The sequence below is a fragment of the Armigeres subalbatus genome, chromosome 3 (assembly GCF_024139115.2).
Source record: "Armigeres subalbatus isolate Guangzhou_Male chromosome 3, GZ_Asu_2, whole genome shotgun sequence".
In the NCBI taxonomy this organism is placed as follows: domain Eukaryota; kingdom Metazoa; phylum Arthropoda; class Insecta; order Diptera; family Culicidae; genus Armigeres; species Armigeres subalbatus.
In genome coordinates, this window is record NC_085141.1 from 110598676 (window position 1) to 110618774 (window position 20099).

Consider the following 20099-nt stretch of genomic DNA (forward strand, 5'->3'; position numbering starts at 1 on the left):
CATGTGACAATGTTTGGTTCCATGACCCCACTTTTGGCACTTACGGCACTGGGTAGGGTTTTGGAAATTTCCCCCAGGCCTGCGGAAATGTTTCCATGTAACACGGACATGAGACATAATACAGGCCTTTTCCAAACTTTTCATATTATTTAGTTCACTTTTGTTAAAATGAACTAAATAAAATTCTTGAGAAATGCCCCTCTGGGAAGTACCAGAGCGGGATTTCTTTTTCATCTTAATTACTTGGACTGGTGAAAATCCAAGTAATTGAGAAATTTCAATTTTAATCTCATCCAGTGATTTATCATCACTGGGGAGACCTTTCAAGACGACTTTGAACAATCGCTCAGTTTTGTCGTCGTATGTGAAGAATTTATGGCGCTTCTCAGTTAAATACTGAAGAAGACGTTTGCGATCGTCAAAGGATCCCGGCAAAATGCGGCAGTCACCCTTCCTAGCAATCTGAAATGAAACCTTGATCCCTTGAAGGTTACTCAAAATCTCATTCCGGAAGCCAGAAAACTCGGCAACAGATACCACAATTGGCGGAATCCTTTGCTTTTTCGCATGAATCGAATCACCTGGGCTAGAGGTATATTCGATTTGCTCAATTTCATCATTAATCAAATCGAACTGATTGTTCAGTTCGATTGGAGAAGAGTTATTTCCGATATTATAGTTAGAAGGAATATCTGAATTCTCCAGCTTCCTTCTATTTTTTCCGCGCTTGGGCAGGACGGTCTTGAAACCTTGTTTCTTTGAAGGAAGCGGAGAATTCAGAGACTCCCCCTTCCTCTTGTTTTTGTTAATACTCATTGCTGAGCGTGGAGACGTGACCTTCTAAGAGGTTTTTTTCCCAGAACGGTGTCCCTGCAGGATTACCACCGCTTGTCGGAATTGTACTTCCGCAAACGGGTCCAACGTAAAACGAAGGCACGGGTCCTTGCAAAGATCGTAACGGGATCAGTGGGTACAAATAGCGCTAAGAAGCACCGTTGAAATTAAAATAGCTTCGGGTAGTATTAAAAACGTCCTTCCGCAAAGAGAGAAAGAACCGCACAGCACGAAAGCACGATGCGGTCTGAGTTCAAAATCAGTAGTTTTTATGTGTTGCACTGATTTAATATTTCATTTCATTTATGAATTTTGTAAGCCCCTGTGATTAAAGCAGTAAGGATTACTATTGCTAAATATCCTTAAAAATCCTAGAAAAGTCGCAAAATTCAACAACAACAAAAAAAAATTGCTCGCTGGATCCAAGCTGCATCTAGTTGAGTCAATAAAATCCATTTCTTAAGTGGGTAGGTCGATGATCGAAATTGCTATCGGAACTATTCAGATCAAGGAAAATTCAACCAAGGATGTTAACAATTATTCAGTAATATGCGTTCGATCATTTAGTAGTTTGTCAATAGCACATTCCAGAAGCTGAATATCAAAATATGTTGTATGGTGGACTTCTAGTGCGAAGGTTTTTCTACAACTTTGCCTAATAGCTCGTTATTAGAATTCAACTAATAATGGAGTTAGAGCGCTAGTTCTAGTAACTTAAACTAAATGATTGGAATTTTATTATCATTTAGTTTAAGTTACTGAAATATTGGCTATAACTGCGTTACTAGTGGAATTCAAACAACGAACTATTAGGCAGAGTTGTAGAAAAACCTTCGCACTAGAAGTCCACCATACAACATATTTTGATATTCAGCTTCTGGAATGTGCTATTGACAAACTACTAAATGATCGAACGCAAATTACTGTATGATCGTTAACATCCTTGAATTCAACTCATGAATAGGTCTGACGGTGGTTTGGAACCACTACTGGAATGAGTTGGGTTAATAAAATCACACTCTAGCCTAAGATGGTCGAACCTAATCGAATCAAGAAAAAAACATGTTTGGGAGTGACTTGGATGGTGGCCGGAATCGCTGTCGTCCCTATTCGGATCAAAGAAAAATCAACCCTAGAGTGGACCTTTCGATAGTTTAAGAACACCACTGAACCTAGTTGAGTTCAAGATACAACTTCTTGTGGAAACTCTGAAGAACCAAATGTAGAAATTACGATGAATTTCCTGTGGAATTTTAGAAAAAAAAAGATCGTGGAAATACCCACGGATGTTGAAATCCAACTAATTTCTCAACGAAATCATGTTTTAATGGGGAACTTCCATTTGGCCAAAGATCACAAGGACGCTGTTTGGCCGAAATAGACATCCAGTCTAAGCTTGCCGGGCCAAATCCATTTTGTAGATAATGTCATTTGGCCGAAAAACTATTCTGGCGATGCCGTTTGAAAATACCGCTTGAACAAAATGTTCGATTGGCTGGAAGAACATGAAATAGTCATTTGTCAGAAAAGACCATTTGGCTGAACGTGTCAACATTTTTGGCCATGATCTGTTCAGCAAATGACATTTTCAGCCAAATTGACTGTTCTGCCGTTCTGTTTCAATATTTCGGTCAAACAGCACATTCGGCCACTTTTTACTATTTCGGTCAAACAGCACATTCGGCCATGGTTACTTTTCAACTGTATTTTGCTTTCTGCCATATAACATTCTCGGTTAAATGGAAGTGGCTAGACGAGTTTCAGCCAAACAACGCCACAAGGTCGAAAGTTGTTTGGCCAATTATTTATTTATTTATTTATTTATTTAATACTAGTTGACCTTGCAAACGTTGTCCTGCAAAGTAGGCGAAAACGCGCGTTGGTAACTTTACATGCGAAACTCCCATACAAATTATTCTTTTAGTTTTTCGCAATTTACTCAACCTTATTCGTTATTTTTGCATGAGAAAATAGCATATAAACCCGTCGGAAACGATAACGGACATATTTCCTGAAGGAATAGAGAAAATCCATCCAGCCGTTTCCGAGTTATGCGGATACGAACACAGATCATTTCATTTTTATTAGGGGGAATGACGGCTTTGGCAGGTTTTGTTCTATTATTGTCAGGGGGTTTTTTATGACTGATTATGCTCAAATTTGGCCTAAACATTCTTTGCATATCAAAGAATATTGTGGCCAAATTTCATAAAATTTGGTCGATAAAAACCCCCCTGCCAATAATAGAACAAAACCTGCCAAAGCCGTCTTTTCCCCTATATAGATTATTATTTATTTGAAATCCGTGGAAATTCCGTTGAAAATAATTCTCCGTGAAGCTTATAAATTTTAAGTAGAAATCCAGAATAGTTTAAGTGAAAATTTTGAAAAATTCCATGTGGAAATTTCGAATAATTTACAATAGAATAGTTTGCGAATGCTCAGAATAATTTTAATTTTTCTGACGAAATTGAAAAAAGTCTCGCGTAATGCTGTGAAAAAAAAAAAATCTCTACGAAACGAACACAATAAAATACCGCCACGCCGTTTCATGCTGCCGTCGCTGACGTTTTTCGGACCGGCACACACCTTATCTTACCTAGTCGGGCAAAGTCTAGCTTGGCGACTTTTTCGAGAAATCAAAAACAAAAAAAGTAGTTCAAAAACACTGTTTTTTTTAGGTACACCCTAATCCAATTAGGTAAAATTGCTCTAAATCAGCCAACTTAAGAGCTACTGAAAAAGTTTTTTCTAGCGAAATTGATTGGAATAAGCTACGCTACAACTTTGTAGAACGTAACATGTCAATATTCCGAGAAGTAAAAAAAAATATTTTCCAATTTTTTTTATATGATGGGCCACTCTATTTTTCGGTAGCACCATAATTATGGCCTTACTATTTCGAACAATTTTGTGAAACAACAGTTTTTTCTAAAAAATATAGTTTTGGCGTAAAATGCATCTTTCCGCGTAAATCTGTATCCTGGACCATAGTGCGCTGTTGGTTCATTTAATCAGGAATGGCCATAGTTGAAACAAAGTAGGCCAAGCCCTGCGGGATTACGTTGGCTTTTGACTGGAGGGGATAAAAAAAACCCGGCATGTGCGACATTCCGTCGACGTAGCTCTCTGGATTAAATCGAAGGGCTTCCGTCCAGCCGTTACCCAATAAGCACCTTTACTTCGGTTATATTCGCATGGGCTTATCGAGCTGTCCACCATTGCGTCGTCAAGGATCAAGTCGACGCAGAAAAAACTGCGGAGGTTAGTTTAGTTTTAGCTATGGCCATGATCTTGTGAATACCGTTCCGTAAAAGCAAAAACATAGCGGTCCAACCCGAAAATCAAGTAGTTACGTTTCAGTTTATTCACTTTTATCCGAAGATATCAGCTGGTGGGACTGAGGTTTGAATTGGAATAATAAGGGGCCTTGCACCACGAAAGAATATTGTCGAAGACGAATCGAATTCCAAGTGTCTCCTGAGGAGAAAATCGAGAATTGATTTGGGTTCGGGTAACTAGAACTCGACCGGTGGTCTTCCGAATACCGGAAGAATCGCTAAAGCTACCGGTCATTGAATCAACTCGAGCAGAAGGTACGAACGGTAACAAGATAACAAATTTGTTCCACTCCTTATTGCGTAATCTTTGATCTCGGCGCCCCTTGATGGCGGACCGAAACCTTGCCGACCACAAGCCACGGCGCTGGAGTTGACCTTTATAAACAAACATCATGAACCTAAGTCATGGGCATCTCCCGAGTAGTCACATATCTGTCACTGTGACTCATATGCGACCAAATTCAGTCACATTGGAGTTGCTGCAACCAAATCGATCTGAACTGTGCTACATACTTGGGCTGCAACATCCAAATGAAGAAAATAGCCGTTCGGAAAAAAATCACAAATATTTCATATTCCAAAAATGTATAGTGAGTTTTAATTTCGTCCAGAGTATAACAGTTATCGTGTTATTAAGTTATCGTGTGCATATTTATTAGGGTGCCAATGAAAATGACATTTTCGAATTTCAAAAAACGACATTGCTCACAAGTTTCATTACTTCAAAATATGACCCCATGCAAAATTTGAGCTCATGATTTAGGGGTGCTTAAAATTCATCAAAGTTTTGAAATTTTTATCCATGAAAATTTTTCCAAGGGGGAACCAAAGGAAAAATCAAAAATCGAATTTTTGTTTTTGATGCCAAATGGCTTAAAAATGCATAAAACGTCGAGATCTGATATTACCGTCGTCGGGGTGACAATGGGTCAAATGGGGGTGAGAATGGGTCACTGTTTCAAGTACTTAGAATTCTTGTAGAATAGATTGAATGTATCCGAGGGCATAAAGACTAAAATATAAGAGACCTTTTTGAACGATTTTGTTATCTGACCTCCAGGCTGCCGGTGAGAGCGATGACCTATTCTCACCCCCACACGGGTAAAAATCCGTTCCCAGAAATGAAAAAATAATTCATGATTCCATGAATCCGTCGTGTTTTCATGCCATGAAAATACACCATGAATATAAATCATGATTTCATGATTTATTTTCGCGTAACGCAACCAATGCGTTACAATTTGGTTGTTAAAATCGACAGAATAAAAAAAAAGTTCAACAGGGGATTCGAACTTGAGTACACTGAGCGAGAGTCCGGCGTGCTACCTCTCAGCCGTTCTTACTTCTTGGGAATGGAGTGTTCGAAGTATAACCGGTTATGCATACTGTCGACTGATGAGGATTACCTAGTACCATGAATAATGTTCCTGAAATCATGAATTATAATCATGGTTTCATGAACTGACCTGATTCATGATTTCATGATTTTTTATTCATGCCTGTGGGTATGCATTTGTTTCCGTGCAGACCCATTGTCACCCCCGATGACGGTACTTCAAAGTTTTTTTTTCTCTTAGATTATTTTTGGGAATTTTTTTCAGACGTTGAAATTTTTTCCTTCGAATTTTAACACCGGACGATACGCAAACGTTTTCGTAGCCAAAAATTTTAGCTCAATTTTTTCCCATTGAAAATTTTTTCAAGGAAAAAATTGTCATCAAATTTCAAAAAACGACATTGCTCACTAGTTTCATTACCCCAAAATATGACCCCATGCGAAATTTGAGCTCAATCGGACATGATTTAGGGGTGCCTAAAATTCATTAAAGTTTGGAAATTTATACCAATGAAAATTTTCCCAAGGGGTGGGACAAAAGAGAAGTCGAAAATCAAATTTTTGTTTTGATTGACTTAAAAATGCATGAAACGTCAAGATCTGATGTTATTAAAAACATTTTTGAGAAAAATCGTTTTTTTATCTTAGAACATTTTGGGACTTCAATTTTAACACCAACGCTACGCAAACGTTTTCGTTGCCAAAATGTCACCCTTCTGAAAATTTGAGCTCAATCGGACATGATTTAGGGGTGCCTAAAATTCATCAAAATTTTGAATTTTTTCCCATGAAATTGCAAGAAGTGTACACCGCAGAGCAACCTCCTTGTGAGAAAACAAAATAAAATTTTGATTAATCATGTCCGATTTAGCTCAAATTTTTCAAAGGGGAATATTTTTGGCTACGAAAACGTTTGCGTATCGTTCGGTGTTAAAATTCGAAGTCCCAAAAATGTTCTAAGAGAAAAAATCGATTTTTATTTCAAAAAAAAAATTCTTTGAAATAACATCAGATCTCGACGTTTCATGCATTTTTAAGTCATTTGGCATCAAAAACAAAAATTTGATTTTCGACTTTTCCTTTGGTCCCCCTTGGGAAAATTTTCATGGGTAAAAATTTCAAAACTTTGATGAATTTTAGGCACCCCTAAATCATGTCCGATTGAGCTCAAATTTTGCATGGGGTCATATTTTAGGGTAATGAAACTTGTGAGCAATGTCGTTTTTTGAAATTCGATGACAATTTTTTCCCATACATTCCATTGGCACCCTAATATTTGTGGGCCAACGAAAACCATATACAAAAGAAAACAGTGCCGTAGGCTCTGTCCTAGAGAAGCTTTACTGATACACAAAATATCGAATGTTAACGATAGAACTTAGTAAACAAGACATTAGTCAGATAGAGGTCTCACCCGCTAGGGATATAAGCATTGGACAGGCCTATAAACATGAACAAGCCCAACATACTTATGTTTCTCATTCACATGACAGATCACAGCAGCAATCGTACTAGATACACATTCGCAGTCGGGAAACGGACCGTTTGGCCGAATACCGTTCTGCCGAAGGCCACTAGGCCGAAAGTTGTTTGGGCGAATATACCATTTGGTCGAAAGGGTCATTAGGCCGCAATGGTCATTAGACGGAAAAGGTTATTTGGCCGAAAGGGTAATTTGGCAGAATAGATCATTTGAAAAGTAAGAAATGAGGAGTGAGAAGTGAGACGTCTCACTACACACTCCTCATTTCTCAATTTTCACTGTAAAAAGTTAGAAGCGCGAAGTGTGTAGTGAGACGTCTCACTTTTTCACCCTTTCGGCCAAATGACCAATTTGACTAAATGACCCTTTCGGCCAAATGACCAATTCGCCCAAATGACCTATTAGGCCGTAGGACCCTTTCGGCCTAGATGGGTTTCGGCCAAACGACCCTTCCCTTTCGCAGTCAGTCAATCTGAGTGAGTAGCGAGTGTTAGCAATTCAAACATGATAGGTGATTGATATAAACGCTGTTAAATTCCGATTCTGCCAGGAGTGTGTACCAACCCTGACTAATCCACCTAGCGGTGATGGCGCCTTTCTCGTGCATTATAAAAATATTATTTTGGCCATTACTCTTGAGCCCTAAGTCCGATCTGGCCAATTTTCAATAGGAAACAATGGAAGAGTATTCTGCGTCGAATGCATCTTGCGAGTAAATCGGTAAAGCATAAGTGCCTGAAAAATGAGTGACATTTTTTACTCATTTTTTCTATAAAAAAGTGGTATTTTGGCCATAACTTCCGATCCCATAGTCCGATCAGACCAATTTTTAATAGGAAACAATGGTAAAGTATCCTGCGTCGAATGCAACATTATTATTATTTATTTAATCAGACTAAGGCCGAAGTGGCCTGTGCGGTATATAAAAGTCTTCTCCATTCGGCTCGGTCCATGGCTACACGTCGCCAACCACGCAGTCTACGGAGGGTCCGCAAGTCATCTTCCACCTGATCGATCCACCTTGCCCGCTGCGCACCTCGCCTTCTTGTGCCCGTCGGATCGTTGTCGAGAACCATTTTCACCGGATTACTGTCCGACATTCTGGCTACGTGCCCGGCCCATCGCAGTCGTCCGATTTTCGCGGTGTGAACGATGGATGGTTCTCCCAACAGCTGATACAATTCGTGGTTAATTCGCCTCCTCCACGTACCGTCCGCCATCTGCAACCCACCATAGATGGTACGCAGCACTTTCCTTTCGAAAACTCCAAGTGCGCGTTGGTCCTCCACGCAATGCAACTCGAATGCAACTCCTCGAATGCAACATGTTGCGAGTAAATCGGTTAAGAATAAGTGCCTGAAAAATGAATGACATTTTTTTGTGGGCGGATGCGCACAGACACACACACATACACACACACACATACACACACACACATACACACACACACATACACACAGACATCACCTCAATTCGTCGAGCTGAGTCGATCGGTATATAACACTATGGGTCTCCGGGCCTTCTATAAAAAGTTTGTTTATGGAGCGATCATATAGCCTTTACCGTATACTTAGTATACGAGATTGGGTATTGTCCTTGTGTTTGCCCTTTGAATCACTTATGAAGGTTTGTGACGATTATGTTCTGGCATTTTATTGTTCACCATACTCTATGTTTGGTATGTCAAGCAGAGCAGTTTCTGCAAGGCTTCCTCTTGATTTGTTAAACGGAGCAATTTATGTTTATTGTATCCGATCCCGCCGATTTGATTTTGTTTGTTGGTCGATTATGCCAAGTGTGTAATGTGCGCAAGGTGATTAAGTTCGAAGCAAGTTGCCTTATTTTCCTTTGTTGTCGGTTAAGGCGATACTATCCAGTTTAAGTAAAATGTTTGGTAAAATGGATGGAGACGGGAACATTTCCATTATGTGTTATAATTTAAAATAGATTAAGTATATATTTTTGTGAATCATAATAACACAGACAAACAGACGTAACAGTTTGAACATTTTTCTGAAAAATCTATCGCCAAACTCCTCTACCATCATCTTTCGAGCACGTGGCACGAAACAATGTTTCGTATGACATTGTCACCAGAGGGCGCTGGAGTGAGATGTCCAACTCGAAGGATTACGACGCTAGCACCTCTAATTGTGAAACGCGCAATCAATCAAATTCAAATGGATCGTTGAAGTCATGGTCGATGGTAATTTCTCTAGTGTTACGTCGGTTTGTGGTAATAATAACAATTAGGCATTTTATGAGACAGATCAAAACAGCTGTTTTTCTCGTGTTTATCTACTTTGACAATTAGTGGGAGCCCGTTTGTTTGGTAATTTCGCGCTCATCGGAATGGGCCCCATCAGCAATTCTGCCTGTTTTACTTTTCGTCTACCAGAACATAGTTTTTCATATGATTCTTAAAATGTATCATTAGATAATTCATACCATTGCATTCTAAGCATGAAATGCTGAAGAAAACACGAATGAAAAGTAAAAAGAAACCTTTGTTCCACAAAGTTGTTCCAAATAGTAAGAACTTTATCCGGATGTTGATGAAAATTAGGGTGGTCCTCATTTTCATGAAATGTAAAAATCAACTTTTTTAATTGCAAGAATAGGGGTGAATATTATTCTGTAAAGTTGTAGCCTAGCTAATTCCAATCATTTTGCTAAAAAAATTCTGTAGCTCTTAAATTGACGAATTTAGAGCATTTTTCTCATTTAGACTTAGGGTGGTCCCACAAAAAACAGTTTTTCTGTTCTAACTTTTTTTCTTCAAATTTCTCAGTTTAGTCGTCTTCGAACGACTTTTAGAGCTCTTCGAGACGCAACTTTTCGTGATAGTAGCTTGTTGATATCTTTTGCAGATGAAAAGTTATTCGCATTTTGCCAAATGGTTTTTTTTTAAATGGCAATATCTCTGGATGGCGCAGCCATAATTTCAATCTTTTAACACCATTTCAAAGAGTAAGCCCTAGAGCATATCATATCAAAAAATCAGGGAGGTGTTTTTCTTGTATCTGAAGTGACATCGGTTTAAATTTGTTAATTTTTGCCTTTCTCGTACTTCAAGGTGTGACGAAAATACTATAAAGACCATTTTATAATAGAACACCAGAGATCCTTAGTGTTATAAACCAATCAACTAAAGGTGATGTAATTGTATGTTTGTATGTATGGCAAAAAAATGGCAAGAGTGTTGGAAGATTGAAATTATGGCTGCGCCATTTCAGAGATATTGCCATTTAAAAAAAAACATTTTGTTTTGTCAAAATGCGAATAACTTTTCATCTGCAAAAGATATCAACAAGCTACTATCACGAAAACTTGCGTCTCAAAGAGCTCTAAAAGTCGTCCGAAGACGACTAAACTGAGAAATTTGAAGAAAAAAAGTTAGAAAAGAAACACTGTTTTTATGTGGGACCACCCAAGTCTAAATGAGAAAAATGCTCTAAATTCGTCAATTAAAGAGCTACAGAAAACATTGTTTTAGCAAATCGATTGGAATTTGCTTGGCTACACATTTACTGAATGATGTTTACCCCTATTATTTTTATTAAAAAGTTGATTTTTACATTTCATGAAAATGAGGACCACCCTAATTTTCATGAACACCCGAATAAGGTTCTTACTATTTGGAACAACTTTGTGGATCAAAGGTTTTTTCTAACTCTGCTATTTCAAGCTCAAAATACTAATTTCCACTTAATTTCGTTCTGTGGACCATTGTGCATTGCTAGGGAGTTTTATATTACAAAATTTCTATTACAAACTTGAAGAGTGATTGATATGAGGGATGTTAAATTGCACAGATGTAACATAAATGTTCATCATATCGTATAGGAATATCTTTTACAATTCCTGCTCTTGAAATCTTTTGTCATATGAAATATCGGTACTAGAATGTTTTTGGTTTGACTTAATCGATCCTTGGGAAGTCTTGGCAAAACTAACGATTTGCTCAGCGTGAGCCTCATTGAAACACGGAATGAATTCATTGCAGGAGGTTTTGCCTTGTGTTGTGTCTTATCAATAAAAAGGACTTCAATCTGGATTGTAGCAACTACCGTGCGATTATATGGGAGACTGTGGAGACTTGATCCTCTTTTCTCATTTCCGATACATCACAGCCAAAAATAAATAAATTTATGCGGTTTTCGCATAGACTCCCTAAGTGATATATAATTCAACTTTACTGATGTGTGACAGTATATAATTTTTTGTTGTTGTTGATACACAATCGATTTTTTGGAGTACTGTCAAAAATCGACTTTAAAATATTCGGTAAAAAGGCTTTGATAAAATAGAAAGGTGCTCTCTGATTTTTTAAAAATATTTTTCCTCCAAAATACGCAGATTTATTCATGACCGATTTTTGTTATGGAATTCGACAGCGCATGCAATCTTAGAATTTGGGGAGACTTGATCTCCTTTTTATGATATCTACACAATAAACATTTGTTCGAGTAAATCCTTAATCAAATAGGTCAAACGTACAAAAAATTAGAGGCCTAAAAACGAATTTATATTTTTTTGAATTTTTTTTCGCCAATTTTTTGTATGGGTGACTAACGAGGGATCGAGTGACCTAATATTCATGCAATAACTTAAAATGCTAATACAGTACAGATCACATTTGGTCATTATTAGGATCAGTGGCGTAGCCACGGGGGTGGTTTTGGGTATAAACCCCCCCCCCCAAAGACAAAATTTTTGGAAGAAAATTTTTCTTTCGAAAAAAAAAAATGTTCAGAAAACCCCCCCCCCAGACCAATTTTCTGGCTGGTTCGAATTTCGCGAGGCCACTAAAAAAATCTTTAGGAGGTTAAAAACACACAAACCACCCTGCAGAATACGGTTGTCAATCTAAAAAATAATTCACTACATATCGATCATTTGTCTAGAGGATCTATACTAAAAAATACGTTAGCACAAGACTGCTTTGATTCTCGGTAAAACAGGGTGGGATCAAGTCTCCCAAGGGAACAAGCCTACTCATCTTCCCCTATTGCTGAACGTCGCTTACAATGAATGGGCTCTCATAATGTCCACGCCGTTGCCTAACACGTTGGAAGAGAGTAGCTTCATGATATACGGATACAAAATGGTAACCTGACTTAAATATCTCTCAGTTCACTGGGGGATGTTATGCCAACAAAGAAAAAAAGGTCGAGAAATACTGATTTCAATGTAATTTATTTGATATTTTTTGTTATCAACTCGATTAAATTTACGAAAAAAAGAAAAACGGTTTCGTGATTAGCTTCGGTTTACCGCATTGCTGAAGCAAATGCTATCTCGAAGATGAATCAGCCCATGGCAGGAAACCTCATTAATAGAAAACATCAAGCTGGAAATGGACCATTTATTTGATCGACATTGTTTCAGATGGATTATAGCTTAACCAATATTTTGTTTTGAATTTAATGAAAGGTTTTCAAATTAAACTTTACTTAATAACTCTGTTGAACACTGGAAATGTAATTGTGATATTGATAGGGAAATGTGGACTTTGTTAGATATATCGCCCAATGTTATTGTCAACTGAAACTGAATAAGTTATATTTCAACAGGATAAGTGTTGCTCTGAGAGAAAACTTTTTGTTTTGTTTTCCAATCAATTTTGTCATATTTTATATTAAGAAAATTACCCAAAATGGATTCAAAATATTAAGTGTACTCACCCCATGTCCAGCACCACTTAGGTAGAGTTGTCTCAGCGGTTCCTGCAGGCCCACCAGACTAGTGACCTTATCCTTCAACGGGAGCGATCCGAGACATCGCACCGAAAACGTTTGTCCACTAACCGGTGGAGCCGTGGCCATGTCTTTCTCTGCTCCACCATGCTCCTTGGCCACATCGTTGAACATTCGTTCGATCTGTGCCTGCACACAATTGCTGCTTCCGCGGCTTGCGCCGCTTCCTCCACTCCCGCTGCCTCCTCCAGCGACACTGTTGCGCAGGTCACGCAGATTTTTAGCCATTCCGCTGACGTCCAGATTATCGCGATCGTTGATGATGGCGCTACCACCGCCTATCCGACTTATCCCGCTGATCGATCCCGCGCCATGGATCGACGATGATCGGCGGCGGCCTCCGGGTCCTATTCCGAGGTTCAACGAGCTACGATCATCGATCCGTTGGCTGATGATCGATCTAGAATAGGAATAGACATCGTCGTTAGCTTGCAAGCCCGTGCGGAAGATGCGCACAGCGCCGGGACCGGGACCGGGATCATGAGGGCCAGGAACAGCGGAATCACCCCCATACTGAAGGTTACGCCGATGGTTGGTGTTAATCGGGTTAATAACGGGATCATTTGGGATCGGGGTTACGAAGAAATGCTCCCCGGTGCTGTTATAATTATTAGTAAAACCACTGCCGTTCGTGTTAGGGCATTTGTCAGTCCGGGGACTATTGTTGTTATCGTAAAGGCATAGCTGGTGGATTATGAACACAAAGAAATCACTAACGGTTTGCCACATTGAACCGACTCGTGCGGAGAATGAGCATCGGAGGCACACTGAGTATTGCACATGGGGCGCTTTGCAGATGTCGCTACAATTTAGATCTTCCCCCGCCAATAATTGTCACCACACACTAGAGAGAAGTAAGATGTTGTAAATGCTCTCTACCGAACTATGCTTTCCTTGAAGCGTCAATTTTGCGCAAAACCATAAATGTTAATCGACTTCGCCAAAGATCACTGGTTCTGTCACTCTTAAACGCGCGCATCAACTAATTGCCGTCGACCAATCGCCAGATTTCACACTGTTGATCACTCAAATCGATTTCGACCGTACAGGCTATGTTATTTCGTTCCGCCAAATACAGCCCCCTAAACTTCGACACTATCTCCACTGGTTCGGCAACCTTAAACATCAGCGAAGGTTTGTAAAACACCATTAATCATTTATGAGCACCAAAAATTGTCGAAATTCGGCCAATTGAATGCATTCACTCGCCTAGGCAACGGCAACGGCCAGTCAATCCAATCGAAAAGCATAGACCAAAAAACTTAAGCGCGATCTCTCTTCGGCCGAACACGCTGGGCTGGCCCCCTAACAGTTTCCTAATTGGCGGGCGGGCAAAGAGCCCAGCAATCACAGAAGAAAGAAAAACACAACAACCGATCACGTGTTCACGAGGTTCCAAAACTAAGCGAACGCGAACGAAAGTTCGAAGGCACGGATTTTCACGGCAACAACAACAAAAAAACGAAAACTAAAACGGCACACAGTTCGAGGTCGGAAAAATGCGTTCCGTACTGCACCAGGTTCGATCGACGATTGAACGGTACCAAGCTGCCCAGTAGCATCAAAAGACCTCCGCTTTTCTCTGGCTCTTGCGCGCGCGCCTTTGCTGGATAATCGTTCGCCCGTTGCAGTCCATTTCGCGCTGACCTTTCTCCTATAGGCGTGCGAGCAAACGTGTTGTGTTGTTGCGCTCATCGCCGTCGCAGTCGTGCCATGGGCACTGAAGAGGAGCCAAGTCAAGTTTTTCCAGCACTCGAACGGAAAGCTTTGAAAAGGTATGAGCTTATGAACCGATTCGGAAAAGCTACGAAGGTGAAGCTTTCGTCGATCATTGAATAATATGTTTCGGTTTCAGTTGTGTTCCAATACCGAAGTGGAAATACGCGTGGAACATGATCGTTGTTGCTTGGTAGATTGAGCTTTCACGTGACCAGGTCGAAAGCTTTCGTCGATCAGCGGTTGAATCGGTTGAAAAATCTCGTTCACCCACTTAAAAACATGAAACTTGGGGCTGTGTGCTTTTGCTGCCACCCAGACCTGGGGCAACATTTGCAAACTTGTCTAAGAACTGGGAAAACTGGATAAAAGTGAACGCGTTTTTGCAAATAGTGTGCGGGAAGATTTTCACTTGTGGCTGGATAAGCAGCTTGTTGTCAGGAAAATAGGACAAATGTTAAGCATGCACTATCACGCTAATGCATACATTAGTTTGAAGCAATTTGATTGAGGGACTTCATGGCGTAGTTGAATAGAAAGTTTTTTGTGTAGTGATACTCTCATTGATGAAATCGACTGAAATAAATAATTCCAAATTGCACTAATATTTTTCAAAATAAATTGATGTAGGGGTAATGACGGCTTTGGCAGGTTTTGTTCTATTATTGGCAGGGGGGTTTTTTATGACTGATTATGCTCAAATTTGGCTAAAACATTCTTTGCATATCAAAGAATATTGTGGCCAAATTTCATAAATTTCGGTCGACAAAAACCCCCCTGCCAATAATAGAACAAAACCTGCCAAAGCCGTCTGTTCCCCTATTTGTTTGAAATAATTGAATTCGACTTTTCATCAAAGTGCGTGAGAAAATACGTGACTAACACATTGGTGGTATTCACTTAACAGCGCAAGCAGCTGCTGTCTGATTATTGAAATGTTTCATACACAATCACAAGGGACATATTTCAAATCGCATATGAAACATAGGGTAAGACGGTATAATATACCCCCCCCCCTAAGGCAATACCTGTTATATTTTTTTACTTTTCAACGCAATTTATGCAAACTTTGTGTTATTTGGTAGTCCAGAAAATCGCAAATACATTGCCTGTGAGTAGTCTTATAATATAATTACAGATAACATAATAAAGCTTTTTTGAAAAGTCGTGAAAAAATGAATTTCAAAAAGTGCTTGGGCAATACGCTCCACCTTAACCAAAGACGTTTTATAGCCCTTCATTAGTATTTTATCAATCCCATAATAAAAAGGTTATAAACCCTTATGTGCTTGACATTAAAAAACCAACATAAATCCATTTAAGCAGGATTGAATAACATTTCAATAGTTTCCATATCATTTGGAAGCAACTGCTGCAAGCTCGCTGCGCTTGTGTCCAGTTGGGAAGGGCATATCGTCCTGTCTACACTGGGGCGTTTTGACCAGTGAAACATATTTTCGGAAAGCGTTACATTTTTAAAGATGGAAGCAATTTTATATCACATTACCCACTGCGAAAAGTTATTTTGTTGCCCAACTGAGTTTCCAGTGCAAGTTTTGCGGACAGTATGCTAGCGTCGCTCCAGAATATTGACCAAACAAACACTGAAAGTTATATCAAAACTGTAACTTTTTGTATTTTGCTATTATTTTTATTATGTAATTAAAAAATACTTCCACATTCACATAGTATGATTGTTTTTTTATCTTTATTAAAGAGGTTATCGGCCCTTGACCGGTTCACCTCATAGTTAGTATGATTGTTTTTTACTTTACTGTAAGTGGGAAGGAAGTGTTGATGGATAGTACTTAGCTAGGATAGGATCGTGACAATTCAATTTTGGCTGCCTTGTTGGTTCCTCAGTCGTTTGCTTCGACGAGGTGGCGGCCAGTGCTTCCAAATAATGTTTTTGTTATATCCGAACAAATCCGCGACGTTATGCCTAACTTACTTATGCCTAACGTCTTTATGCCTAACATCTTAATGCCTAATGTACTTATGCCCAGCGGAGTATACCCCAATTTTGGAGCGGATTATTTGGCATAAAGACCATTTGACATAAAGTCATTTGGCATAAAGACCATTTTTCATAAGTAGGCGCTTGTTCGAATTAGAATAAAGGCAATGGTGGATGTGATCCCGTCTTTAAAAATAAGCTTTCGTTACAAGTTGGCGCTCGCCCGGATTAAGTGGAAATGATGGATAAGACCGTGAAGAGACGGAGGAACTGTACCGCACTAATAACGCACGAAAGTTATATGGGAAGTTGAACCGTTCAAGTAAGGGCCACGTGCCACAGCCTGATATGTGTAACGAAACATAAACGGGATCCTTCTTACAAACGATCTTAAGGTGATCCAAAGGTGGCGGTAGCACTACGAAGAGCACCTGTATTGCGATACGGCAGACAACGGTGGCGGTATGGTAATGAACCTAGGAGCACGCGCGCAGGACATACGACCACTGGCTCCGAATCTCTAGGAAATCCAGGATGAGATTGGCCGGCTGAAGAACAACAAAGCCCCTGGGGTTGACCAACTACCAGGAGAGCTATTTAAACACGGTGGTGAGGTACTGGCTATAGCGCTGCACTGGGTGATTACCAAGGTTTGGGAGGATGAGGTTCTGCCGCAGGAGTGGATGGAAGGTGTCGTGTGTCCTAACTACAAAAGGGCGATAAGCTGGATTGTAGCAACTACCGCGCAATCACATTGCTGAACGCCGCCTACAAGGTCCTCTCCCAAATTTTATGCCGACGACTAACACCAATTGCAAGAGAGTTCGTGGAGCAGTACCAGGCGGGATTTATGTGTGAACGTTCTACCACAGACCAGGTGTTCGCCATACGTCAGGTATTGCAGAAATGCCGCGAATACAACGTGCCTACACATCATCTATTTTTCGACTTCAAAGCCGCATATGATACAATCGATCGGGACCAGCTATGGTAGCTAATGCACGAAAACGGATTTCCGGATAAACTGATACGGTTGATCAAGGCGACGATGGATCGGGTGATGTGCGTAGTTCGAGTTTCAGGGGCGTTCTCGAGTCCCTTCGAAACGCGCAGAGGGTTACGGCAAGGTGATGGTCTTTCGTGTCTGCTATTCAACATCGCTTTGGAGGGAGTAATACGAAGGGCAGGGATTGACACGAGTGGTGCGATTTTCACAAAGTCCGTCCAGTTACTTGGTTTCGCCGACGACATTGATATCATGGCACGTAACTTTTAGAGGATGGAGGAAGCCTACATCAGACTGAAAAGCGAAGCTAAACGGATTGGACTAGTCATCAACACGTCGAAGACGAAGTACATGACAGGAAGAGGCTCAAGAGAGGTCAATGTAAGCCACCCACCACGAGCCAAACGACCTTATGCCATATGGCGTTATGCCAAATGGCTTTATGCCAAATGACCCAGACCCATATCAATTTGCCCTTCTGAAAATGTGCCACCGTCGATCGAAGTAGTCAATTGTCATTTTCACCCAATCAGCAACCGGTACGATTAGGGGTCGTACACTTATTACGTAAGCAATTTTTCAGGGTTTTTCGACCCCCACATGTAAGATTTTTTTCATACAAATGATTTTTTATTTATATGGAGCGTAAGATATTGACCGACCCCTCCTCCCCCCATAAGTGCTTACGTAATATGTGTACAGCCCCTTATGACAGAAAATAGGTAGGATTTTTAATGACTTATTGGCACATCCTATCCTAGGTGCTTAGGGGCTGTCCTTTATATTTACATTGTTTTCAAAACTTAAATGGGGTATTGTCCACACTGGAGTAGGATGGAATCTAAAACTGATCAAAACTTGCCGATGTGGTAAATTGCTTACATCATGCTTAGCATGCATGCCTTTTAAAGCACAAATGCCGTGGGCAAAACGACCCACCACGACGTTATGAAATGATAAAAGGTCGAAAAACAAAAGGTCTTCACATTTGTCGCTTGCTTGCGATATCTATCCATTCCATTCTTCATTGCTCCCTCCTACTTTGAGCAGGTAATATTGTACTCACTGATAAATGCAAATATATCAATAACGATAAAGATAAAAAACCCTGATTAATCCACCTAGCGGTAATGATGCCTTTCTCGCTCGTTCAAAAGGGTTGAAAAAAAATATTAGAAAAGTCTTATATAACACTAAAAAGGGCCTATTTTTCACATTTGTGTATGGCAGCTTTACTTTGTACCGTTAAATGTACAAAAACGATCCATAAAAAAATGAAAAACGATCCATAAATAACATGTTCCATAAAACGCTACCGTAAATCCAAAAAATAATTCAGGCTTATCCATAAAGATTAATTTTAAGATCCATAACTAACCTAAAAAATAAACCAAATAATTGGAAAATAAGTATGTACCTTCAAATATGATCAAGAAAAACAATATCATTCCTGCTATTTTCCCATCATCCATTTGGAAAATGATCCATAGAAAACTACATTTTGATCCATAAAAATACAATTTTGCGCAATTTTTATCGTGATTATGATCCATAACTTCGGTAATATGATCCATAGTTTTGGATATATGATCCATAATATTGGTCATTTGACAAACTTTCGAGTGTTTCTTGTTTTGAAGTCAGAATCCAGCTTAGGCTTCTGGCACCCAATCAATAAGATAGCCTTTTTAAAATTATTGTTTTGAATAGTATGATTCTTCATATAGATAAGAATTCATTTTTTGCTGATGAGCAGTTCCGTTTTTGTCATTGACATTCAACCACTTTTCAACTAAGATTTACGAATTTGATCCGACTTAATAAAATCTAAAGAGAATTCTACTACGGTTGCTTTTCTTCATATGGAGAGCATTTCGGAGTGATTAACCGGAGGTTTTATTAAAATTGATTCATGAATATTAATTTGTTTTTGTATATATTATAATGAACTGATCTAAAATTATTTATCAGATCACTCTGTACAAGTAAACTATCCCTGTACAAAATCTGACAGATTACTCGTGACAGAGCTGGCCTAATACTTTATATCATACTGATTGCATACCTGATATTATTCTATCAGGAAATCAAAAATCGTTGATTGCCTTAAAGTAATTTGTTATGGATTATAGCAAGGATGTTTTCGTTCATTTAGTAATATAGGTTCGATAATTTAGTAGTTTGTCAATAACTCATTCCAGAGGTTAAATGTCGAAAAATATCCGCACCAGAAGTCCACCATAAAACACGTTTTAAAATTTAACTTCTGGTATGAGTAATCGACAAACTAAATGATCGAACATAGATTACTACATGATCCAAAACATGCTTGGATTGTAGAAAAGCTTGGACACATTTTCCATTGACTTGCCAAAAAGAAAATTTTCTTCAAATCCTTCCGAAACTCAGCTTCTCCCACATAATACGAGTGCTATTTGAAATCTTCAAACAGATGTGTTGTCACTATGAATGGGGTTCCAATTAGACTAGCGAACTGCCCATGATTTCATAGTTGACGTAACAACCAGCACCATCGATGTTGGGAAAACGCATTTTTATTAATTTTACCCGAATCATCATATCAATCAGCAAAATACATGAACTAATCTGGCTAAATGGACAATATTAGTAGTTATTTTAAGGCCGCGGGGAATTAATTATTATTCC

General features: G+C 39.3%; 1 protein-coding gene across 4 annotated transcripts in view; it reads right to left on the reverse strand.

Moving 5' to 3' along the window:
- The window catches only part of LOC134224460 (uncharacterized), a 346723-nt gene that overhangs the window by 111580 nt on the left and 215044 nt on the right, over positions 1 to 20099 (reverse strand). For 3 of the 4 annotated variants that reach the window (XM_062703817.1, XM_062703815.1, XM_062703816.1), the window contains one exon: positions 12682 to 13153. In XM_062703817.1, coding sequence (XP_062559801.1) covers positions 12682 to 13153 — 472 coding nt within the window. Of the gene's footprint in view, positions 1 to 12681; positions 13154 to 13470; positions 14273 to 20099 lie in introns of those variants that run through there. The other variant, XM_062703818.1, reaches the window with a different exon arrangement.